We start from the raw sequence: 27,823 nt of genomic DNA on the forward strand, positions 1-27,823 counted from the left end.
TAAGGGGAAGGGATGTGAACTCTTTCTTGTGAGCGAGAGATCAGACAGGACTGAGTTTTTTTGGCATTGAAGTTTGCAAGATTGTCCTTGCCCCACTGAGATATAGCTGGGGAATCTGAGTTCAGGTCACTGGTCATGGCAGATATGAGGATTTTAATACTTGAGCACTACAAGGTTTGTCGAATAAAAAGGAGGAATGGAGCTTACCGTCATCGACAAAGTTATGGATAGGATTGGAAGACTAAGAGAGCAGGTTATTTATATACAAGAGGAGGAGAATGGGTGAAAGAACAGAACCCTGGAATACTCCTGCATTGGTGGGAAAATCTGAGGAGAGTAAACCGTCCACATGACGCATAGTAAACAACCAGTGAGAAAGTTGGAGATCCAGTTGCAGAGTGAGGAAGGCAGTTTGTTAAGTAGGCCCCCTATGCCAAACCTAATCAAATGCCTTTGAAATGTTGAGGGTAACCATGTGAGTTTCTCCAAATTTCTCCATGGCTTGAACCCAGAGATGAGTGGTGAAAGCAAGATCAGTTGTAGATCATGAGTGGCGGAATCCATACGGCTGGTCACTGATTAGTTGGTACTCTAGGTGGTTCAAAAGTTGGTTGTTGATGACCACCATAATTTTAGAGAGAACAGAAGTGAGAGCATTTGAACACTAATTTTTGTTGGTTGACTTTTATCTCCCTTCTTTGGGGATGGGCTGGATGTGGACTTGCTTCCATGTTGTAGGGTAGATGCCAGTTGAAATAGGATAGATTGAAGAGGCGATACAGGATAGCTGTTAGTTGTGGGGCACAATTTTTTTAACACAGTAGGCGGGATACCATCAGAACCAGATGCCTTGTTTGGTTCAGGTTAATGATGATCCTTCAGATTTCTTTTCGTCAGAAGACTATGGGCGACATGAAGGGAATTGTTCTTGGTAGTATTGAGGGAACTTTGCTCAGGTGATCAATGCAGGAATCTGGAGAGAAGAATGATGCCAGCAAGTTGGCCTTGTCTTTTTGTGAGGTAACTACATACCATCTGGTGGTGGAAAATGGTGGAAACCTGGGTAAACAGAAGTTGAACCTAGTGGCCTTGGAAATGGACCAGAAGGAGCGACTGAAATTTGGTTAGTAGGCAAATTTGCAGTATTTGGCCCTTTCAAAGTCTGACTTGGACTCGGTGATGATTCTTTTACATGGTTGCGAGCTGATGGTCTTGTGGTCTTTTGGTCTTGTGCCATTTGTGGTAAACGAGTTTTTTTTTCTTTTACAACATTGGCATATTTTTTGAGAACTAAGGTTTGGATGCTGGTTGAAAACCTGGAGTGGAATGAGGGATGAAAGCCTTCATTCCTGTGAGAAAAATTTCTGTTATTCGGTCTGAGCAGGTGTTTAGATAAGAACTGAAGCAGCAATCAAACTATAGGAAGGAGGAATAGAAGTCATGGAGATCCTCCCAGTTGGCACCCGTGTAGTGCTAAAGGACATAAGACTGTGAACTGGTGGGTGAAAGTTGTTCTATGGCAAAAGACGTATGAGGTTGTGGTCCAACTTAACGAAGAGGAGAACTGACCACAGTATACCTGGAAGGGGAGCTTGTTAGGAAGAGGTCAAGTGTGTTGGCAAATTGGAGGGGATTGTCAAGTATTCTGGTAGGAAGATTGATTATCTGAGCTATAGTGGGTCTTTGCTGATGGCAAACACTCAGCATCCCTGCTTGCTTGATCAATGAAATTGGAGAAGGGGAGCCAATATGAGTTGTGGACATTGAAGTCCCCCAAGAAGGATGACCTCACTATTGGTGGAATTCGATGGCAGAAAGTTGAACTTTAGAGAGATAGTTGAAGAGGTCTGAGTGGTTGACAGAGTTTGGAGAGTGATAGAGGGAGCATATGAAAGGAGCAGGTTGATTTTATTATTATTACATGACACCTCCAGGGAGTCCAAGGACTCATCGAGGGAGGGCACCTACTCCATAACTCACCATCTCCACCAACTACAATGAACCACATCTACATCAATACCATCTGCCACCACCAGTAGTATTTTCACAGACAATCACAAACATCCATGCCCATGCCTGGATTCAAACCTCCAGCCTTTTGGCTGGAGAGTGGATACACTAACCACTTGGCCAACCAAACCGGCAAATTTGGTAGAGAAATTTTGAAAGCAGTGATGATTCAATGATTTGCAGTCTCTGTCATGGTATGTCAGTTCTGATGAATGCACAAGTACCACACTTCTGGTGGAAAGAGCTGTGTAGTATGTAGTTTGGGCTGTTGAGTTTGCCAAACAACAATACATCATCTGTATTGCTGTTTAGGTCGTGGATGCTGGTGAAGTGGATGTGGAAACTTTTTTTTTTTTTGATAAGAATTAGAGTGTTACTGATGAGACGTCAGCAGCCTCAATATACAAGTAGACTTTTATGTCAAGTATAATATACGTTGTAACCAATAACCATTGTATGTTGGCAATGGTTATTGGTTACAACGTATGTTGTAACCAATATTGTCAACATTGTATGTTGGCAACACAAAATACGAGGATAATCTTCTTGAATGGCAGGCAGTCTCAAGTAGAGTAATGTAGGCAAATATGAGAATGGGGAACTGGACAATGAGACTTATTTGTGCCTATGGTCCTACAGAAGGTTCTACTAAGGTAGAAGTGGAGGAATTTTTTTGAGGCTTTAGAAAAAGCAACTGGCACAATGAAAAAGGAAAAGTTGGTCATTGTTGGAGATCTAAATAGCAGAGTAGGAAATGATTGTCAGACATACAAAAATATTTTGGGAAAATTTGGAGAAAAGAGCAAAGCTAATAATAATGGCAAATATCTGTTGGATTTCTGCTCGGGAGACATGGACTGGTTATTACTAACACCATGTTCCAACATAAAAATGTGCACAAATTCATATGGAGAGAACAGGCAAGGAATAAGAAAAGTCTCATTGACTATGTTATTTTTGATAGTGATGTTTTCACCCTAGTGCAGGACACCAGAGTGTATACAGAGGATTTGAAATTGGAAGTGATCACTATTTAGTCTTGAGCAGGATAAAATTGATTTTCATATTGAAAAGAATAACATGTAAGAAAGTTTTAAAGTGAATAAAAGTTGAGCATCTCTCAGATGTGAACTGTAGACACAAAGATTATTGAAGAAAAAATCAAAGAGTTTGAGAACAGGAACCAAACCTTGGAGATTCAGTGGTAAGCCTTGAAGAAAACACTGATTGATTCAGCTAGAGAGGCATGTGGTGAAGTTGTTTGCAAGGATAGAAAAATTAGAACTCCGTGGTGGACACAGGAAGTTAAAGAGGCAGTGAAGGAAAAGAAAAAGAATTTCATATTGAAAAGAATAACATTAAGAAAGTTTTAAAGTGAATAAAAGTTGAGCATCTCTCAGATGTGAACTGTAGACTAAAATACACAAAGATTATTGAAGAAAAAATCAAAGAGTTTGAGAACAGGAACCAAACCTTGGAGATTCAGTGGCACGCCTTGAAGAAAACACTGATTGATTCAGCTAGAGAGGCATGTGGTGAAGTTGTTTGCAAGGATAGAAAAATTAGAACTCCGTGGTGGACACAGGAAGTTAAAGAGGCAGTGAAGGAAAAGAAAAAAGCATATCAAAAGTTCCTGGCAAATAAGTCAGCTTGTGCTCTTAGAGAATACAGAGACAAATGTAAGAAAGCTTTTAAATAGTGTGTAAAACTAGCTAAATAAAAGTCATGGGAGGACTTTGGCAAGAACATAGAAAATAAATATCAAGAAGGTGGCAAAATATTCTGGAGGTTGTTGAAGAAGCTTAGGAATGGAGGAAAGAATGCTGTAAAAGGAGTTAGAGATGATAAAGGTGAAACGAAAACGGGAGAAAAAGATATCCTTGAAGTATGGAGTAATTACTTTGAAAAAACTGCTAAATGAAAGCAGCAGTGTTGACAGCACAGTGATAAAAAACATTGACCAGACATGCAATCAGGAATACATATCCATACTTGAAGTTGAAAAAGCCATCAAAGGCTTGAAATGTGGAAAGGCAGATGATATTCGACCAGAAATGCTGAAGTATGGTGGTATAAAAGTCTTACAATGGCTGCACTGCATAGTTCAGAATGCCTGGACAGAGGGACGAATTCCCAATTATTGGAGTAGAGCTCTCATAGTACCCATATATAAAAAGGGAAATGAAACTGAATGTGAGAATTACAGAGGTATATCCCTACTGAATGTTTCTGGTAAGATATATGCAAGTATACTTGAAAAACGGCTGAGAAGAATTGTGGAAGAAAAGCTTTCTGAAGAACAAACTGGATTCAGGCCAAATAGAGGCTGTCAGGATCAGATCTTCACTTTACGACAAATAGTTGAGAAATCATGGGAATATAACAAAGATCTGTATTTAAGTTTTGTCGATTTGGAAAAGGCATATGACAAGGTGCCAAGTGAGAAGCTATTCAATACGCTACAGTTATATGAAGTCTTTATTTGAGTTGTAAGTCAGCAGTTAGAATTGAAGGAAGTACAGGAAGATGGTTTAATGTTAAATCTGGTGTGAGACAAGGATGTGCATTATCCCCTCTGTTATTCATTATCTATATGGATCACATTATGAAGGAAAGTGGTATTAAACATGATATCAAAATTGGAGATGTTAATGTCAGCTCTTTGCTTTATGCGGACGATGTTATACTTCTAAATAAATCCGCTACAAGTTTGCAAGATTCCCTGACTAAATTGAATAACTGTTGTAATAGATATGGTATGAAGGTCAGCAATAAAAGACAAAGACAATGAAATTAGCCAGAATCACTGAAAATGTCAACTGTGTTGTGAATGGAGAACCTGTGGAACAAGTAAAACATTTCAGCTACTTGGGCATGATTTTTAATGATGATGGTAGATTAAATATAGAAATAGACAACAGAATCAACAAAGCTGGTATGGTAGGAAGTCAACTGAATAAATTTATATGGAATAAGAGAGAAATTAGTCGGAACACTAAATTAGCTGTATACAAGACAGTGTTCAAACCAGTTTTAACTTATGGATCTGAGAGCTGGGTCAGAAGTAAAACACTTGACCAAAGACTAGAGACCGCAGATATGAGAGTACTGAGAAAGATTAGTGGCGTGAACAGATGGCATCAATGGCAACATCATATTAAAAACGAGGATATTAGGAAAGAACTTGACATTGTCAGTATCCAGGAATGCATTAGCACAGCTAATCTCAGGTGGGCGAGGAAAGATTAGCAGAACAAGTGTTCTCTGCTAAGTTGTCAGGAAAACGACCCTTAGGAAGACCAAGATATATAGGTGGTTTGATACGGTACAAAGTACCTTAGACGATAGAAATATAAGATCTGATAATGTTGATGTCTTGACAAGTAACAGACCGATTTGGAGGAAAATTGTAGATAGGAAGTTAGTAATGATGTAAATTTTTCATGTAGTACTATCATATCCTGTACACCCCTTGAGGGTACATGGCAGGAATTTGATGATGATATATATATATCTCATTAATAACTTCAGTTATTTTTTCTAGCTACATTCTTTACCATACAGTTAAAAAAGGAGTTTTTAACTATTTTCAAACTGTACTTTTACTTTTTTATTAATTTCCCTATACTTCCAGCTTCTTAATGCATTTTACTTCTTTCAGCAATTAACTGCAATGCCTCACTGTTCAAATAATTCAGTTTTTGCCTCTCTCTAACTCCTAAAACATAATGACTGTTTTAGGCATTAGAGAAAAGCAAAACATTTATTGAGTTTCATGCATAGCCTTCTTGTTCTTGTGGATACCATCAGGTGAAACCCAAGTATACTTTTAAATATCTTTATGTCTGAAATAGTTGCTGGTTATCCTCAGTCCATTTAGCTTACATAATTGGAGGAGTTTTCACCATTGTCACTGCCATTACCAATGCTGAATGGTCCAATTACACTTGCTCGGTAATTTGAATTAGTGCCAACCTTGGCATTTAAATCCTACACACACTTTCTATATCACAGTATTATAGGCTTGCTTTTTCATAACATCTGAATAATTCATCGTAGTAAATTCTACCAGTATCAGCAAACGATTCTCTATCAATTTCAATGTGCTCTTAACAAAGTAGTATTCAGATCTCCTCTCTATCTGTCTGTAAAGCCTAATGTTCCACACAGAACTTGGCTATTTACTGTTAATTAGAATATAATGGATCATGTTCTTGTGAATATCATCAGTTGAGCCCCAAAGTATTATTATTACTTGACACCTCCAGGGAGTCCAAAGACTCATGGAGGAAGGGCATCTACTCTACAACTCTATGTCTCCACCACTCATTCCACTAACTACAACTAACCGCAACTACACCACTGCCATCTACCACCCACCACCACTAGTATTTCCACAGACAATCACAAACATCTATGCCCATGGCAGGATTCGAACCTGCAGCCTTTTGGCTGGAGAGCAGATACGATAACCACTCAGCCAACCAAGCCCGCAAGTATACTTTTAAATATCTTTATGCTTGAAATAGTTGGAGGAGCGTCTCATCATTGTTCCAGCAATTTCCATTTCCAAACACTCCTATTACTCTTGCCCGTTAATTGGAATGAGTGTCAACTTTGGTATTCAGCTCCCCTAAAATAACTCTTATATTACCTTTCTTAAAACTACTTAATATGTTCTTGTAAGTTGATAAACACATTCAGTACCACTGATACTTTAAAGCATCTAATTAGTATTTGTGTATGTGTCACTGCTGCTTCTAAGCATTGTAAGACTCATGTGTTTCTATGCTGCATAACTCATCCTGGCCCAGGGCAATCGAACCATGTGGGTGTGTAGGCACTGCTGCAGCAAGATCATTCTGAATGTCCCAAGAACATTCTGACATAAATGAGTGGCAGTGAATGTTAAAGAAGTACTGCTTTCTCTTCTTCTTCTGAATCCCTGGTATGAGAACAACAGCTAACCACATCCAGAGATTTAACCAGCTTTAAAATTAGTGGTCAGGAGCCTTGTATTAATACAGTTTTATCCAAGAAGAGTGTTATTAGCATTTCTATTAAGTAATAGTCCCATACCCTGCTGAAGTTTTGCCTCATGTCCTCAGTATGTTAATCCAGAAGAATGCTTTTTTGTTTGTTTCAGAGCCCAGCAAAATCAGTCCCATAATTGTCCCAGGCATAGGACAATAACCTTTCAACTCTCTTCAGCTTAAGCCACATAAACCAATTGTCAATGGCACATCAGTTGATGCATCTGGAAGTGGAGAAGCGCTGGAGTCCAGGCACTGGCAATGGCCTCCAATCCTAATTATTCAGCAGTTGATATTATGTATCCTGTGTATCCTTCTACTTGAATTGGGCAGTCCAAGCAGAGAAAGACGTGCACGCATGCATGTATGCACACACACGCATGCGCGCACACAGAGAGAGAGAGAGAGAGAGAGAGAGCAGCTTCTCTTTCACAAAGGTCTTATCAGTACAACAGTGTTTATTCCATATCCAGATTCAAAACCATAACTAGAGAGAGATCTAGTCATTTTAAAAAATCAGGTCAGTCCCTGTGAAGTTGACTACTCCTGTGCAGGAGGTACTAATAGTACAGTGGTAGTTGGCATTTCCTTCTACTACAGATGCTTATATAGAAGTCATTATAGGTCTGAGAAACTATTTTTAGAATCAGCATCAATAATGAATCACTCTTCCAACCTCAACAAATATGGTTGTATTAATTTGCCAAAGATCTAGGGGATTGTCATTTTGAGAACGAATAGCCTGACTTCTCCAAATTAATTTTATGGTTTTCAGCCCATATAGAGCACCAAGTAAGAACATCAGTTCCTTTTTGTTACAATTTGAATTATTTCCCACAGTTATTTAGTTCAGTGTTATGTTCTTGTCACAGTTATAATTGTGCTCTGAAGATGCTGGGTAGAAAACTAGCAAAAATAACGACACCTAAGCTTTTCCATATGTATACGGATGTTATCAGGGTAACATCATCTCCACTCTTATTTGTCACCGATATGGATCATATTATTTAAAAAAGTGTCGGAAAAACCTGGTATCAGAATTGGATATATCAAGCTTAGTTCTTTGCTTTATGGATGGTGTTGTACTCCTAACCAAATTCAGTGCAAGTCTCCAAGATTCTTTAAGTAAATTGAACAGCTGTAACAAATTTGGCATAAAAATTTGCAATAAAAAAACTAAAACTGTTAAAATATGCAGGAATGTATAAAACTTCAACTGCATTGTCGATGGAGAACCTGTAGAACAAGTAAAATATTTGAGCTATTTAATCACAATTTTTAGTGAAGGAGGCAAATTTGAATATGAAAATAAGCAATGGAATAAGCAAAGCTGGTAAGACTGGGAGCCAGTTGAATTAATTTATGTGAAATAAGAGAGAAATTAGCCAAAACACTGAACTAGTAGTATACAAGACAGTGTTCAAACCAATTTTAACTTATGAATCTGAGAGCTGGGTTAGAAATAAAATATTTTATCAACAATGCCACTTCCTGATCTACTGTTGAGTGCTTTCTGAAAGTCAAAATAGGTATAAACATTTTTATTTTTATATAGAGCTTTTTTTGCACTTAATCTTAACGTTAATATTTGGTGCACAGTACTTCTGTCTCTTCTAAACCCTGCTTGTTCATCTTCCAGATTTTCTTTCATTAGTTTCCTTATTCTTTCCGTTAATATCATAAGTACATTTCCTACACGACTCATTAGAGCTATTATTCTATAATTTTTGCAGTCCATTTTGCTTCCTCTTTTGAGTGGGCATTAGAATTGATCTTGTCCATTATTTTAGTGTTTTGCCTTCCTCCCATGCCATGTTTCAACATATCTCTAGTGATCTCATCATTCCCAGGGCTTTTATGGTTTTTCAGGTGTTTTACTGCCTTTACAACCTAATCCCTCAGTATATCGTTTCTCCCTGTATTTGGTAGTGCTGTTTCCCCTCAATTCATCAGTTTGGACCTCAACATCTGTGTCTTATATAAAACTCTGAGCATTATCTTGTCCATCTATCTCCTGTTTCTTTCTGTGTTCATCAAGATTTCACCATTTTCATTATTTATAGTTCTCTCTGGACTCCATTTCTTGTTGATATTTCTGATCATTTTATATACTTCTCTTGTTCACTTGTGTACTTGTATATTACTCACTTGTATACTTCTCTTGTATTTACCATAGTATTTATTGATATCATTGCGCTGTTTCTCTAGCTATTTTGATTTGTGTCTCCTACACTTCATTGGATTTTGCTCTATACTTTGCTTCCATTTCCACAGAGATCTCTCTCCTAATCTTTAATGCTCTTTTTTCTTGAATTATCTTTAATGTCTGCTGTGAGATCCACCCCTTCTTTGGCTTTTCTGTCTCAGGGGCCGTTTGTTCTACTACTTTCTTGATTGCAGACACCACTATGTTATTTCTATCCTCCAGTTCCTTTTCCATAATGGATTTCAGTTCTTCCTCAAGCACTTTTCCTAACTCATTGTTCTCATATCTCTCTGACTCTGAATGTTCTTAGGTGCGTCCATCTGGTAACTGCTGTGTCTACTTCCTGCAGTTTTTTTTTTTTTTTTTGCTTCTTCTGGAATTGTGTGTTGCAAATTATCATGTCATGCTTCAAGTCAAATTCAAGTATTCTTTCTCCTCTTGCATTGCTTTCTCCATATCTATATTTGCCCATTATTCTTTCTCATCCTTCATTGTCCTTTCCAATCTTTGCATTCCAACTCCTCCAATAATTATGGTTGGTTCACAGGAGGTATTTCATTTCCTTCAATTCATATCTGAGGCATTCCCCTATCCACCACTCTGGGATGTGCCTTCCAGGCTCTCCCCAAGGGTTTCTACTAGGTATATAACTATAAAATTCCCTAATATTTTGCTCTGCTAATCCCTCTTCATCCTATTAGTTGCCACATTCCTGGCCTGCATCATATATTCCTAGTGCAGATGATCAGTACTGTCTTTATATCGTCTCCATAGCATCCTCTTATTCTGTAACTGCATTTTAATGTCATGAATAATCCTTTTCGTTAACTGCTTTTTTTTCCCTTATAATCTGCACCTGTAACAAATTTGAAAGAAAGAACTGACACTGTGCTCTTTGACTGGAAAAGACCCAAGTTCAATTCTCGTCGTGACTAGAAGACTCTTATAGAGCTTTTTTCAGTTGAAGGCAAGTTACCTGGTCTGATTCGGAGGTAGTAGGGTTTCCCCACTCTCAGTACTAATACTGCATAAAGTCAAATCATTCAGAGAACATATGTAATTAACAGATAAAATTACCATTAGTGGGTAGTAGATAGCCTAGCATGTGAATGAAAGATTAAGTAGCTTAGATGGTAGGTTGTGGTAGACAGTGCCCTCCTATAATGAGTTCTTAAATTCTTTGGAAGTGTCGCATAATAATAATAATAATAAATTTAGCAAGACAATCCTGAATTTACTGGTATCTAGTTCAAGAACTGCCATCAGCAACTTGTTTTGCATTAGATCCCAGATACTAATAATTTCCCTTTCCCTCATTTTTTAAAATTTATTTTTTAACCAAAGTAGGCTACAGTCTATTTCCTGAATTTATTGTAATTTAGATATTTGAAACACTGTCTCCCTATCATACACAACTTGCTGGTATCATCATCATCATCATCATCATCAAATTCCTGCCATGTACCCTCAAGGGGTGTAGAGGATATGATAGTACTACATGAAAAATTTACATCATTACTAACTTCCTATCTACAATTTTCCTCCAAATCAGTTTGTTACTTGTCAAGACTCCAACATTACCAGAGCTTACATTTCTATCGTCTAAGGCACTTTATACCGTATCAATCCACCTATTTCTTGGTCTTCCTCTGGGTCGTTTTCCTGCCAACCTGGCAGAGAACACTTGTTTTGCTAATCTTTCCTCGCCCATTCTGTTTAAGTGACCATACAACCTGAGATTAGCTATGCTAACACATTCCTGGATGCTGACAATATCAAGTTCTTTCCTAATATCCTCATTTTTAATATGATATTGCCATTGATGCCATCTGTTCATGCCTCTAATCTTTCTCAGTACTCTCATATCTGTGGTCTCTAGTCTTTGGTCAAGTGTTTTACTTCGACCCAGCTCTCAGATTCATAAGTTAAAAATGGTTTGAACACTGTCTTGTATACAGTACTTCTGTATACAAGACAAGCTAATTTAGTGTTACGACTAATTTTTCTCTTATTCCATATGAATTTATTCAGTTGACTTCTTACAATACCAGCTTTGTTGATTCTGTTGTCTATTTCTATATTTAATTTACCATCTTCACTAAAAATCGCACCTAAGTAGCTGAAATGTTTTACTTGTTCCACAGGTTCTCACAACACAGTTGACATTTTCAATGATTCTGGCTAATTTCATTGTCTTTGTCTTTTTATTGCTGACCTTCATACCATATCTATTATAACAGTTATTCAATTTAGTCGGTGAATCTTGCAGACTAGTAGCGGATTTATTTAGAAGTATAACATCATCTGCATAAAGCAAAGAGCTGGCATTAACATCTCCAATATCATGTTTAATACCACTTTCCTTCATAATGTGATCCATATAGATGATGAATAACAGAGGGGATAATGTACATCCTTGTCAGACACCAGATTTAACATTACACCATCTTCCTTTACTTCCTTCATTTCTAACTGCTGACTTACAACTCAAATAAAGACTAAGTATTGCTTGATATAATGCCCCATTGATACCATATAACTGTAGCATATTGAATAGCTTCTCTCTTGGCACCTTGTCATATGCCTTTTCCAAATCGACAAAACTTAAATACAGATCTTTGTTATATTCCCATGTTTTCTCCACTATCTGTCGTAAAGTGAAGATCTGATCCTGACAGCCTCTATTTAACTGGAATCCAGCTTGTTCTTCATCAAGCTTTTCTTCAACTATTCTTCTCAACTGTTTCTCAAATATACTTGCATATATCTTACCAGGAACACTCAGTAGGGAAATACTTCTTTAATTTTCACATTATTAGTTTTATTTCCCTTTTTATATATGGGTATCATGAGAGCTCTACCCCAATCATCGGGAATTCGTCCCTCTGTCCAGGCATTCTGAACTATGCAGTGCAGCCACTGTAAGACTTTTATACCACCGTACTTCAGCATTTCTGGTCGAATATCATCTACTCCTGCTGCCTTTCCACATTTCAAGCCTTTGATGGCTTTTTCTACTTCCAGTATGGATATGTATTACTGACTGCATGCCTGGTCAGTGTTTTTTACCACTGTGCTGTCCTCACTGCTCGTTTCAATTAGCAGTTTTTCAAAGTAATTACTCCATACTTCGGGGATATCTTTTTTCTCCCGTTTTCATGTCACCTTTATCATCTCTGACTCCTTCTTTCCTCCATTCCTAAGCTTCTTCAACACCCTCCAGAATATTTTGCCACCTTCTTGATATTTATTTTCTATGTTCTTGCCAAAGTCCTCCCATGACTTTTGCTTAGCTAGTTTTACACAGTGTTTAACATTCTTGCATTTGTCTCTATATTCTCTAAGAGCACAAGCTGACTTATTTGCCAGGAACGTTTGATATGCTTTCTTCTTTTCCTTCACTGCCGCTTTAACTTCCTGTGTCCACCATGAAGTTCTAATTTTTCTATCCTTGCAGACAACTTCACCACATGCCTCTCTAGCTGAATCAATCAGAGTTTTCTTCAAGACTTGTCACTGAATCTCCAAGGTTTGGTTCCTGTTCTCAAACTCTTTGATTTTTTCTTCAATAATCTTTGTATATTTTAGTCTACAGTTCACATCTGAGAGCTGCTCAACTTTTATTCACTTTAAAACTTTCTTACATGTTATTCTTTTCAATATGAAAATCAATTTTATCCTGCTCAAGACTAAATAGAGATCACTTCCAATTTCAAATCCTCTGTACACTCTGGTGTTCTGCTCCAAGGAGAAAACATTACTATCAACAATAACATAGTCAATGAGACTTTTCTTATTCCTTGCCTCTTCTCTCCATGTAATTTGTGCACATTTTTATGTTGGAACATGGTGTTAGTAATAACCATTCCATGTCCTGAGCAGAAATCCAACAGATATTTGCCATTATTATTAGCTTTGCTCTTTTCTCCAAATTTTCCCAAAATATTTTTGTATGTCTGACAATCATTTCCTACTCTGCTATTTAGATCCCCAACAAGGACCAACTTTTCCCTTTTCATTGTGTCAATTGTTTTTTCTAAAGCCTCAAGAAATTCCTCCACTTCTACCTTAGTAGAACCTTCTGTGGGACCATAGGCACAAATAAGTTTCATTGTCCAGTTCCCCATTCTCTTATTTGCCCACGTTAATCTACTTGAGACTGCCTGCCATTCAAAAAGATTAGCCTCGTATTTTGTGTTGAACTATGGCTACTCCTTCTTTTCCTTGATTGTCATTGCCTGAATATAACATTTTGTATTTATTGCTCAGAAAGATCTCACCAGTTTTTTGTCTTTTTTTGTTTCAGTCTCCCCTATTATGTCGATCTGGTACTTATCTAATTCCTCAGCTAGCTCCATTTCTTTGCCATTCAGGCTTCTTATGTTGATAGTACTGATCTTTAACTCTGGTGATGTTGAGTTGGGGTGTGTTTTCAGATTTGTTCCAGTTGGTGACTTTTCGCTGTTTGCCCTGGTTCCCTGGCGAAAACAGTGGGGGCCTTGTTTAACCAGGCGACGCCCCAGCCGGCATTAAATTTTGTCATGTTGTACCATCATTTTGTATGTTGGTTTAACCAGTAAAAATACAATTTGGTCAGCTAAATCCCAAATTTCCAGCCCATCCTTGTTTGTTCAGTATCCAGGTAAATATCCAACAGGGTGCACCACGAGAAGGTGAGGATTGGACATTAGGTCAGAAGCCCTGGTCGGTTCTCCGCATTCCTTTAAAGGCTATGTGGAGGTCTCGTCTCAGTTATGCAGCTTTGACCTTTAAGCACCCCTTATCATTCAAACTCAATCTCCAATCCATCTAACCAATCTATTATCCGTTCCTCTTCAGCTGCTTGTACATCATTTCATCATGTGGTATCTGCCAAATACCTTTGGAAAGTCCAAGAATATCAATGTATACAAATCTCCCTTATCCTTATCATAATTGCTGTTCATGTACTCATGCTAATCATCATAAAGAATCCTAATGAGAGATTATTTTTGGAAACTGTATAAATGTCACATCAATAAGGTAAGTTGCAAAAAAGTTTTTTTTTTTTTTCTTTTGCATGGCAAAGGAATGGAATATATTGCCAGAGTGGATGATGAATGATCCAGCACTGAATGTTTTCAAGCAAGGTATAATAGGTATTGTGGTCTGTGAATAGGTTCCCATGATCAGTCTTCTGAGTGTGTGTATGGAGGTCTGGAAATAATACTAATATTTTCTGATACTTAAACTAGATCCAAAAGGAGGGGTTATACTCATCTATGAATATGCATTAGATATGCCCATCACACACACATCGGTTCTATTTTGAGAAGGTTAAGTTTATGCAGTGATAATTAACAACTATAAAATTTACCTCGAATGAACTCACCTTAATATGTTGCAGATTACTTAAAATATAACAAGTTGCAATTCAGTACATGTCTGAAGCATGCCAACAAGTTTGAAATAGTGCTGTCAGGGTCACGACAACCATTAATCAAAAGCACTAACTACTACATGCCAAATATACAGACACTAATCAGAGATCAAGTCTTTTAAACATATAAAACAAATCAATGTTGGTCTTATGAAAATTCCATATACTACTGCTGCTGTGTCATTTGTTACAAAACGTTTGTAAGAAATTATGTAAGAAGTTTATTCATTTGAAAAAAATATCTTTCTTTGTGTTTATTTTTTTAAGAAAAATTAATCACAAAGATTTGACTTCTTAAGACTTTTACAAAATGCAGTTTATTTCTACTTAATGGTGCACCTCAAAGTGCATGATTTTCAACATTAGCTGCATTTCGGAAAGAAAGAGGGAAGATCGTGATTGTGTAGATAATGCAGAGCTGCAGAGAGCAAGGCGCAGCAATAATGAATAGTATGACAGCCAAAATGTTCTTATTATTACTATTATTAACGCCAGACCTCAATGGAGTCTAAAGACTCATCACGGGAGGCAAACACTGTTACACACAAAGCCCATCAAACCATGCTTTAAACTCTTTCAATGTATCTGTATTCACCACTGAAGAAGTCAGAGTACAGAAGGAGGAAAACCTACTACCCTCCATCATCTACACCAATGCCATCTCCTGCCCACCACCACTAGTATTTTTTGTCTGTAAATTGCATGTGTCCTGAAGATCAATTTGTCTGTAGTAGACATGGGAAATGGCTATGCTATGATACTGCTAAACTTTGCAAAAGCATTTGACAGAATACTGCATGGAAAACTATTAAATAAGTTGGAGGAAACGGGAATGGATATAAAGCTGGTGCATGGATAAGGATAGATGATAGACAGACATCAAAGAGTAGTGTGTGATGGAGTGAAATAAAGATGAATGATAGTAACTAATGTAGCACCCCAGGGCTGTGTACTAGGGCTACTATTTAATTTGTATATTAATGATATAGGAAATGATTTAAGGGGGGGATATTCAGTTATTTGCTGATGATGCAAAACTGGGGCAGCATCTATATCATCAACCTATACAAATGGAGAATGAGAAGCCTGAATGGCAAAGAAATTATAGAGATACCCTATAATAATAATAAGATAATAATTATCAGTCGAGAGAAATGTTTCTTTCGACTGATTATTTGGCAGCCAAATCAGCCAAGGAAGCTAACGTGAAGGGAACAGAATGTTTGGACACTACATAAAAAGGTGCAGTTTCCGATTCTATGGAATAGGCAGATATACATAAGCCAAGCATCAACCATAACAATCAGCAGCAGACAACAATGGTGTAAAAAACATCATGGCTAGTCCATAAAGTGTTAAAAGTCCATGTTAGAGAACAAAAAAATCATGTTACATCTTTTTCCATTCAGATGCAGTAATCATAGATACCAGGGGAATTACCATACGTGCAAGTGTATCATCCCAACTTTTGGTATGGACTTGGATCTTTGGTTGTAGACCAAGGAGGTTGAAAGCTAATAGTTTTTTTGTGGTCATGCAACACTTCTGGTTAATACAGTTCTTGCAATGTTACAGTTTTATGGAACTGATTTATGTTCCACATATGATGTACCACAGTGTCTCCTTTGACACTGTGGTACATCATATTGCAGGTGCTGTTGCAACAGAGTTTGAGGAAAGTTATGTATAAAAACTTGATTGGTCTGAATGAGTTTGAACTTGACTTAATAGAATACTTTGGGGACAAATTAGAATTTTGGGGATGAGCCAGATCAGTGTCACAAAACCTATAAGTGTGAACAGGAGGTTAGGGAGAAAGGGGGAGGAATTTGTTAATGTGTTTCTTGAATTATCATTCCTCATGAGTTTGAACTTGACTCAATAGAATACTTTGGGGACAAACTAGAATTTTGGGGATGAGCCAGATCAGTGTATTCAGCAGTAGTCACACGCACAAATACATACAAAACAGGTCACAAAACCTATAAGTGTGAACAGGAGGTTAGGGAGAGGGTGGAAATTTGTTAATGTGTTTCTTGAACTATCATTCCTCTGCTTTCTTCTAATTGTGTTCTTATATGAGAATAAAGTAGATTAATGAGGCTAATTCAGTAGATTAGGATCCATAAAAAGAGGGGCTCATGTATTAAGAGATTGTCCTCCTCTGGATATAGCCAAGCATTCTTAAAGAGATTTTTCAGAGCACCACCTCAAATATAAAAACAATACAGGTCATCCTCGATTTATGATGGTGTACCATCCCAGTGACACCATCATAAGTGGATATGGTTGTAAGTTGGAAATCATATTACATGAACTCACATGCCATAGCAACAATAGCTCTTCTATTCTCACTTCTCTGTTATTTTCACTTTTATTCCTAAATCAATTATCTTTTCACATTTTCTTTTCCATGTCCACTAGAAGAATTACATTTTTTTTTGCTTGTTGCCATTTTCAACAAGATGCTTAGTGTTTTGTACAAAAAAGAATACCAAGTTTTTTTGGAGGCTGAGGAGTCTATGGATGTATATTTATACCAGAATAAGTATGATGTGAAAGTCAGTCCTAAAAAAGGAAGCTGATCTTGACTATAAATCAAAACATTACCAAAGGAGTGAAGTAGGATCTTCGTTCAAGAAATAAGACCTAATTGTATTTTGATAGCATTGAATATAATAAATTTACTTTAATCCTTTATCCAAGTGTGAGCAAACAAAGTTTGCACTTGAAAGTATCTTCAGGATTGGGGTAAGGTGGTATAACATCAGGCAACTCATTGCAAAGGTGGAGCAAGTTAAATCACTCCTAATCTGCCATAATGCAAAACACATCTCTTTGCAAATGTGTAATGTTATGCATTAAGGGAAGGGCCACTACCCAGACTAGTTTTGACCTTTATTGAGGTCTCTTCAGTGGGAGCCAGGCCCAAGTGGAGATACCAGGCAGAAGCATTAGCAAGGTCATCTCTACCTATAGGAGTTGCCAAACGGTGTGCCACCTTTTTAATAAATTACTCTGAATTTAGAGAAAGATGTTGAAATTTTATTTTTCACATGGTTAGACTATAATAAATTTAGTTTAATCCTTTATCCAAGTGTGAGCACACAAAGTTTGCGCCTGAAAGTATCTTCAGGACTGGGATAAGGTGGTACAACACCTTACCCCAGTCCTATAGGTAGAGATGACCTTGCTAATGCTTCTGCCTGATATCTCCACTTGGGCCTGGCTTCCACTGAAGAGACCTCAATAAAGGTCAAAACTAGTCTGGGTAGTGGCCCTTCCCTTAATGCATAACATTAGACATATCCGCAAGGAGATGTGTTTGTTTTGCATTATGGGAGATACTGAGATAGGAGTGATGTTAGCTTGCTCCACCTTTGCAATGAGTTGCCCAGTGTTGTACCACCTTACCCCAGTCCTGAAGATACTTGCAGGCGCAAACTTTGTTTGCTCACACTTGGATAAAGGATTAAACTAAATTTATTATAGTCTAACCAAGTGAAAAATAAACTTTCAACATCAATAACATTGAAATTTGTTCGATTATCTGTTACACTTGAGAATGGTTCAAAAGATCAGTGTTAAGACATTGATTATGGAAGTTCTTGAAGCTTGAATTATTAAATAAATGTGGCTTGGTGAAAAAAGAATTTTCCAAACACCTGATACATATAAACAATAATGCAGGAAAGCATCATTTTACTTTTCGTATATTTATGATGAATCAAATTAACAAACATTTCAAAATCCATAGTGAAAAACTCCACAAAATAAACGCTTAAATGCAGCATGTTGGTAGTATCCATGATTATTTTTTGTTTTAAACAAAAAACAATCATGTTTTTTTGATTGGAACATTCCCTTAAGATGCATGGTGATATGTCATCAAATCCTATCGCCTTATTAACATCAAGGTTATTTATTTCCTCAAATACCTCCTGCTCACTCACAATTAAGCTATCATCTCCTATGTTCTCTACACTTAAGTTTCTCATGATTTCACTCTGATTAGGATGAAACACCCTTATAAACTGATCACTGAATACCTCAACAATGTCTTCTGCAGCAGTTACCATTCTATTACTTTCATTCCTTAACTTCATCTTTCCATGATCATTCTTCCTTCTACTTGCCACATATCTAAAAAACTCTCTAGGGTTTTTCTTAGCCTGATTTGCCAATTTCTGCTCATACTCTACTTTTGTTTTCCTTACTAACTGAGTCACTCTCCTGGCTTGTTCTTTACATTCTTCATGTGACTGATTACCATTATTCATCTTGTACTTCCTCCAAAGTACTTTCTTTTTCCAGATTTCATGCTTAAGCTCCACATTCATCCATTTTACACCTACCTTATTCAGCTTTTTGGATAGATTCGTACATTGAGTTGTTATGTATTTCTTTGTAAGTTCCCATGCAGCATTATTTCCTTACTGCTCAACTCCTCGTTCCATGTTATAGCTCAAAGTTGTCTCCTAAGCTTATCATAATCACTAGCCTTATAATTCCACATATATCCTTTCCTTGCAAAAGTCTGCACATGACTAGCCACAACACAGGTGATTACTTCATGATCACTTTCACCAACTGGAGGAAAATGTGAAACCCCCCTAACAATTACATCCTCTGATGAAATGATGAGATCTAGAATTCTTGATCCTCGCATGCCTTTCTTTACGTGTGCTTCCTGAGATAGTTATCTCTCAAGAACTCGAGAAATTCATTTTCCTTATTCCCAAATGCTATCTCTGCATTCCAATCTATACCACCATAATTAAAATCATCCATAATAATTACCCTTCCTTTGTTCACTAATCCAAGTTGTTTATACATTTCTTCATCACCATCTTCCACATTTCCAGGCCTATAGCAACATCCAACTAAATATGTCTTCCTCTCAACCTCCAAATTACACCACACTGCCTCATAACCATTGCCACTATTTCCCCCCTTTCATGTCTACCTTATGTGGACTTAATTCCCCTGCTATCATCAGCAGTACTCTCCCTCCCTGTTCTTTCTATCCTCACGAAAAATACAGTACCCTTCCATTTCTATTCCCGTTACAATATCATCTTCATTCAACCATGTTTCACTTATTCCAATGATTTGGGGGCGAATAAACTCAATCATTGAAACTATTTCATCCCCTTTATTTCTGATACTTCTGGCATTTGTAAACAAACACAACAGTTCATTTTTAGGTCTATAGCCAGTCCTATCCAAGCCATATGTTGGTTGTGATTTCTCCACTACACATGCCAAATGACCTTTATCACCACCTACCACATATATCTGCTTAGTCTCCACTTCTCCACGCACATTGCAATATACTCCATCTTCATACACACATTCACTGCCACTTTCAACATTCTCTCTGTATGCCATTCTCTCCCTGTCTATCCGAGCTACCCCTGTTTCCTTGTTCTTCTTGTATTCCCATTCTCTCTTCCTTTCTCACGCTACTATTGATTCACTGCCAAGCACTTCTGTCTCTTCAGTACCACTCTCCCAGTTTTCTCTTACTTCTGATCTCTGGCACGCATCACACACTGTACTTCCACACATTATACTTTCATCCAGAATACTTTCTCCAGCACACTCACTCCAAAGCCATTTAAATGCCACCTGTGTAATTTCATTCTTCCCTCAAACACATGCCATATATACACGAACTCCACTACCTTCTCCTCACACAGCTCCACCAGCATACCATTCATGATTTTGGCTGTCCGTTGCAACCCATCATCATCATACCTGGGTAACACACTGACAACCTTTCCTACTACACTGTTATCTTTCACTCTTCTCAATAGTCTCTTGATTCATCCTCACATCCTTCTTGTGTCCAGTTAGATCATTGATCCCTACAATCACAACTAACTTTCTCGCTCATTTCTTCCTCATGTCCAACGCCTTAATTATCGTACTCATTCTCCCACCCGGATAGCAGACTTTATGGACTCTGTCAGAAATGTTCGTTAATTTCATGGCATTGTGGGTAGAGATTATGAAACAGTTTGTTTACGTTTTGGTACACTGTGAACCACGTTGTAAAGGCTATTAAGTTTGTTAAAGAAGCTTCCACAGTGAGGTGTTATAGTAAAACTTCAGCTTGATATAAACCAAAATAATCACTTGATGTTTCAATCTTCATATCAAGGTCATCATCTGGAGTATACACATATATATAAAGAAACAAGATATGCTCAATCAACATGGTGTGCTAAAGTCACAATAATTTGATCAGCCGCTAACACTACTGGCCTGACCTCTGGTGTAGAAAAAACAACTTTACTACATGAAAGCTACAGTCCTGTTGTTATAATTTGGTTACAAATCATTAAGAGATATATTAAGCTAGAGAGCAACACGTTATCACATAATTACTCACATAAATTAGAACAAAAGAGTATAGCAGCCAATAAGAGCTGAAATGTTTGTTTAGAGTACTAACGTAAAAGTTTGCTGGAGAACTTGAAGAATTTAAGTGGGCTGAATGTGTGCCATCCAAATTCTTGGGATTTTTATGCCACCATTTTTGTTAATATTAGGATGATTGATCAAAATTTCATAGTCTTCTTTGTGTTCATACCAGGTTTTTGTATAATGTAAAGCACAGGTACCTTTCACCAATAGATTTGGTGTATGGTCTTTATGATGATGATCCTAACTGGGAATGCAGCTCTTCCATCTGATAAGCTGTAACAAATGTTCTGAAATCATATTATGACATGTTGGAAAAAAGAGTCTAACAGACATCCTTGTTTCAGATCTTAACAAAAAGGACAAGGAGTCATGATCCTCAACCAGGCCCATCTTATTAAGGCTTTTCTGTTATGTCTCTATATTTTACTTTAATTTACAATTTAATCTCTTATGATATTTATAAACATTATTTCTGTAAAATAATTATAACCATAATTGTTTATAAAAATTGAAAAACTATTAACTTGTAGAGGTCAGTTTCTTACTGAAGGAACCAATCTCATCATTTGTAATTTTACCTCAATTTACAAACATTTCACTTTATGAACAGTGGGCTGGGAACCTAATCCCTTCTTAAAGTGAGGCCTTCCTGAAATAACACAGTTTATAGAAGGTATGTGACTTCAGTCCTCTGAATTAAACTTCAAAGCTTTCAGTTAGTTCACAGTCAAATACATTCTTGGAGTTCCTTCATGCAAAATGAAACTGTGACCAATGGTGAGCCTTTGCATATTTCTGTATAGTAATTTTTTTTCTTCCTTCTTGAAGTATGATTCTAAGCCATGAAGTTTTAAAAGTGGAAAAAAATTATACTTTTATTATCATCATCAGACCTCTAAGACTCATCATAGGAGGTCTGCCTGTCACACGCATAGCTCATCACTCTGTGCCTTAAATGCATTAATTAAGGCATAGTATAATGAGCTATGTCTGCATGCACCACACTCTCAGGCAATGCATTCCAGCCAAATCACCCACTACTCTCCATGCAGAAAATCAAATCCACTCCTCTTCCTCCTGCTCACACCCTCTATATAGTTTCCAGGGATAGCCAACTGTTATTCCCATCTCCCCCACTCTATGAAAATCTTCTTCCACAATTTTTGTATTTTCCATTTGGTTAGACTATAATTTAAATATGCCAAGAAATTACATTCTTGGTTTAATCCTTTATCCAAGTGTAAGCAAACAAAGTTTGTATATGAAGTATCTTCACGACTGGGTTACTTGTATATAGATGCTAATGACATCATGTCTATTACCTTAGTATCCATAATGCAATGTATGTATGTATAGCATTATACACCATTCAGATGTGTATAATGCTATGTATTATGGGAAGCCACCACCACCCAGACTGGTAGTGGCCTGGAAAAAACCTTTCAAAATATATCTCTGATACAGAGTATTTTAATAATAATGTGATAAACTTTTTACTTGTATATGGGAAATATGACTTCTGCCTTAGTATCCCTTAGTATTACTTCAACCTTAGTATCTCTTCTGGGTCTGGTTCCCAAAGATGAGACCTCAATTAAGGCCGAAACCGATCTGGGTAGTGACCCTTCCATAATACATAATTGTACACGTTCAAAAGAGAGTTTGCTTTGCATTATTATTATCATTGCTATTATTATTACCACCCCAAGACCTCATGGAGTCAAAGACTCATCTGGGAGGTACTTTTATCACACACACACAGCTCATCATACCATGTTTTAAACACATTCAAACTCTTTGCAGACACCACACTCTCAGGCAAGGCATTCCAATCATTCACAATTCTGCACGAAAAAAACCTGCCTCTCACTCCCCTACTCACATCCTCTTTATACAGTTTCCAGGGATGACCTCTGGTTCTCTCCTGATCTCCCACTATTCTCTGTAAAACTTCTCCAGCATTGATCCTATAACAATCCCTTACCAACTTGTAGGTTTCTATCATATCTCCTCTCTTCCTCCTGTCCACCAGACTCTGCAAATTACATCTTCTCAATCTTTCCTTGACATTCTAGAGGTCAGACACTACCTTAGTCAGTCTCGTTTGGACCCTTTCCAACATCTCTTCATCCTTTTGAAAACCCGGTGACCAAATCTGGGCACAATAGTCCATGTGTGGCCTAATCAAAGCCTTATACAACGGAACAAGAATCTCCCTACTTCTACACGTCAGTGTCCTCCGTATCATTCCCAGAAGCCTTTGTGTTGTCTTCACAATTTTGGCGATGTGTCCCCTAAATTTTAGATCCTTATCCACTATCACCCCCAGATCTCTTATTTCCTCTACCTCCAACAATATATTCTCACCAAGCATAAATTCTGCATCCCGTCTTTGTTTCCCAATTTTAAAACCTTACATTTTGCAACATTAAACTCGCATCCTCATTCCCATGTCCATCACTCAGTTTATTCAAGTCTTCCTGTAAGGCCACAACATCTTCACTACACTTCATGGTTTGTCCCAACTTTGCATCATCTGCAAACAACTGATATCTCCATCCAAATCTTCACCTATATCATTAATATACAAGTTAAACAGTAATGGACCTAAAACAGACCCCTGAGAAACTCCACTAGTGACTTTCCTTTTCCTGGATATCGCTCCTGTATACACAACTTGTTGATACCTATCAGATAGCCAGTCTCCAATCCAATGCACCAATCTAATATCCAACCCCATCTGCTCTAGTTCGACTGTCAACCTATCATAAGATACTCTATCAAAAGCCTTTGCGAAATCCAAGTATATTACTGTGTATTCTTTTCCTCTATCCAAGGAAGCAGTCACTTTATTGTAATAAGTAAGTAGATTACTAAAAGATGACCTCCCTTTAGCAAATCCATGCTGTCCATCAAAGATGATACCATTGTTGTCGACCCAATTCTGGATCCTAGTTCTCACAAGCTTCTCCAACAACTTAACCACAACACTGACACACAGATAGGCCTATAGTTTGATGCTTGAGTTCGATCACCTCCTTTATGAAGTGGCACGATCTTGCCCTCCTTTCACTCCTTAGGAACTTGACCGAGTGCAAGACTCATATTATAAAAATATGTTAAGGCAGATGTCAACTCCCTGGCACATTCTTTCAGAATACATGGTGATATATTATCAAGTCCCACAGCCTTATTAACATCTAGTTTACTCAACTCCCCATACACCTCTTGCTCACCTACAGTCAGTCTCTCCTCCCCATCATCAACTGCTCTCAATCCCTCCATGAAGTCACATTCACAAGATTGAAAGATCTTTATGAACTGCTCATTAAGTATCTCCACACACATTCTGCATCAGATGTCTTTATACCATTTTCTCCAATCAGTGTCATCCTTCCATAATTATTCTTTCTTTTGCTGACTACATATCGAAAGAACTCCTTAGGATTTTTTTTGGCTTCATTAGCCAACTGCTGTTCATACCTCTCTTTAGCTACCCTCACTAACCAAGTCACCCTCCTTGCTTGGTCTTTGTAGACCTCATGGAATTGGTTATTTCCACTTCTCTTATGCTGCCTCCACAGTGCTCTTTTTCTCTGTATCACATGCTTAATCTCTTTATTCATCCATTTCAGACCTATGCTATTTAACCTTCTGAACCTTGGAATGCATTTAGGCATTGCTTCTACAAGATAGTTCTTGAAAATCCCCCAAGCTGCATTGATCTCTTTTCCAGCTAACTCGTCATTCCACACTACACCCGCAAGCTGTCTCCTGAGCTCTTCATAATCACCCTCCAATTATAGGATACTAAGACAATTGATGCGAATTCATTAGCTGTATATACAAGTAGCATGGTTGTGAAGATAGTTCACGTGCAAACTTTATTTGCTTACACTTATATAATGGCATCTTTAATTTATATTTTATTCTTCCACATTATTCTGATAATTATCCTTTACTAACTCATATGTCTCAATCATATCGTGCCCCCCTCCACCTATCCACTATACTCTGCAAATTGCAGTGCCTTCACACCCAATTCTAGAGATCAGAAACTACCTTAGTCAATCATCTCTGAACCCTTTCTGATATCTCTTCATTCTTTTCAAAATCAGATGACCAAATCTGTGTGTACAGTAATTCAGATGTGCCTGATTGAAGCCTTATACAACAAAACCATAATCTCCTTACATCCAGTCTTCGGTGTCCTCTGTATCACTGCCATAATAATAATCCATTCTGCTGTCTTCAAAATTTCACCAGTGTGTCCTCATAATTTTAAGTCCTTATCCACCATCATCTCCAGATCCTTTAATTCCACCACCACCTCTAAGATATCTCCATCTGGGTTCTGCAACCCATCTTTGCTTCTCAACATTTAAAATCTTACATTTGGCAACTTGTAACCTCACTTGCCCATTCACCCAGTCTGTTCAAATCCTCTTGCAAAGCCACTCTACCCTCATAATTCTTCCCAACTTTGCATTATTATGTGCTAGTGCATCATTTTTGAATAACCAATAGCTGTTTATTTCATGGCTCACAGTTTATCATTTATCTATTTGTCCACTACAATAAATCTGTGGGAAGGAATAGAATTCAAAATGGACCCAGTAGAAGCATCAGGAGGAAAAGGTACAACTAGTTGCACCACTATTAGGGCTGGAGCTATCATATGCTTCCTAAGGTAAATCTTGCTCCAGGTGACAAAATGTATGGTAAAATGCATCTTTTTAGAAAGATCAACAACTTTTACACGTGTTTTCACAAGATAGTTTTCTTTGTTCTATTTATGAACCTTGCTACTTGACCATTTGCAACAGCTAAGTATCAGTCAGGACTCATTTGAATTGCTGCATGATACCCACTTGTAGTAATTCGAATATAATTTGACTCTTCACATAAAGTGACTAGATTTTCAGAGGTCTCAAGCAGTCCTCCCTTTTTTTTCTGAAAAGAAAAAGTAGGAAACACAAAGCTCTAATTGCTTTTATTGTCATGAAAAATATTATTATTATTATTATTAAGGAAAGTATACTCATCCCTAGAATTTCATTTATGTTCTCCTCTTTGACATTATTTTTTATTTCTACCAGTAGAGGAAATAGAATTTAAATCAGAATTCAAGATTTCCAATTTCAGAAGTATTTTAAATTATTTTCTTTATATCACTTTAAGAAGTGATATAAAGAAAATAATAAAAAAAAAATAAAAAGAATAAACACAACATCATAAAAGTAAAAGTAATGTGTGAATATTTGTTGCGTTTGTGAATCAACGCTTGCAGTGTAGGGAAGACAGTCAAACCGTGCAGATGTACTCTAGTTATATTCGAATATACCCGCTAAAGTAGTCTGCGATGAGGCATTGTAATTACTATTTTTTTCCCCTAGGGAAGTCAGTGTGGTATAATGCCATAGTGGACGTATTTATTATTATTACGGGCAACTCCAAGGAGTCCTTAGACTCATCGAGGGAGGCCCTAAACATCATGGTAAGAACTATCCAACATTTGCGCATGAAGTCTTTCAGGATATATATATATATATATATAGTACTTAGTGCTGAAATATACAAAGTAATCCATGACGTTTATCATTATTTAATATTAATGATATAATACAAGACCAATATGTTGAAACGCAAGTTTAATATAACTTTAATCAGCCATCTATTACGAGGTCCTCAATAGCCTTAGTCTTAAAAATAAAATAAATGAATGGAAAAATAAATACTTTAATCACTTGTGCACGGCAAACTTCAGCTCTGAGAACTATTACCCGGGAAACACTGATAAAAACTACTACTAGTAGTGATAAGTCAGGTGATTCACAAGGTAAATATCAGAACCGACTTCCCTGGGCAGTTCATTTTCTATTTTATTTTGCCTCTTTATGATATGATATCAGTGTTGTCAAGATGACTTGTGCGAAAACGCGTTGGACTAAACAGGGGAATACAGCCATTGAAGATAATTGACATTTTTCTTGACCAGGCTCGGAAGATTTCAACAAGTTCGTATCGTCCTTTCACCTAACGCACCCTTCCTATCCTTAACAGTCCTAATTAGGAATATCTTTGTGTATGTTGCAAGACTAATCCTGACGTATTGTAATAATGGCTGAACTTGTTCTGGCTAAAATGGAGCAGATTGCAGAGCGCATTCAACCCCAGTTACGGTATGTTTCTTAATATGTTTATATTTTTCATTACAATATTCAATGTAATGAATATAATGAACTGCATCGTAACTTACTTGCAGCGATATAGTTGGCGCTCCCCCACCCCCCACATCTGAGTTGGATGCGGGTGGTTGCCCATGTGCTGGTCACCTGATATGTTAATCTGTGACATATGTGGCTTGGCTTAATGTGTGTGTGTGTGTGTGTGTGTGTGTTGGGGAGGGGGGGGGGTAAGGTTAAAGTTTACAATGTCACTGTGACGTGTGCTACCGATGTAGTCCTATATATTCTTTAATGAAATGCTTTTAAAGTTTTTTTTCTTTCAAAATAGTCATTGTAATAATTTATATTATTAAATTTAAGAGATTCCCCCTTGCAATAAGTAGATAATGTAATTAATATTGCTGCAACAGTGTCTCTTATTTATTCATGTAGTTATTTGGAATTACATACTTGACTTTCACAGATTCTGTTTAGAAACGATAATTAAATTGCTAGAAAGCTTCCCATATATTTCGATTGAAAATTAAAAAAAAAA

General features: G+C 37.2%; 1 protein-coding gene across 6 annotated transcripts in view; it reads left to right on the forward strand.

Moving 5' to 3' along the window:
* The window catches only part of LOC150097830 (CUGBP Elav-like family member 1-A), an 816,588-nt gene that overhangs the window by 66,912 nt on the left and 721,853 nt on the right, over positions 1-27,823 (forward strand). For 5 of the 6 annotated variants that reach the window (XR_016549569.1, XR_016549568.1, XR_016549570.1 and 2 more), the window contains exon 1: positions 27,010-27,282. The exons of the other annotated variant lie outside the window; for it this stretch is intronic. Coding sequence is in view for 1 of the 5 variants with exons in the window: in XM_090406005.1 (XP_090262131.1) it covers positions 27,221-27,282 (62 nt within the window). In the remaining 4 variants the exon portion in view is untranslated. Of the gene's footprint in view, positions 1-27,009; positions 27,283-27,823 lie in introns of those variants that run through there. 6 annotated transcript variants of the gene reach the window in all.

The sequence above is a fragment of the Typopeltis vanoorti genome, chromosome 16, assembly GCF_054136105.1.
Source record: "Typopeltis vanoorti isolate ZY-2024b chromosome 16, IOZ_Tvanoo_1.0, whole genome shotgun sequence".
Classification (NCBI taxonomy): Eukaryota; Metazoa; Arthropoda; class Arachnida; order Uropygi; family Thelyphonidae; genus Typopeltis; species Typopeltis vanoorti.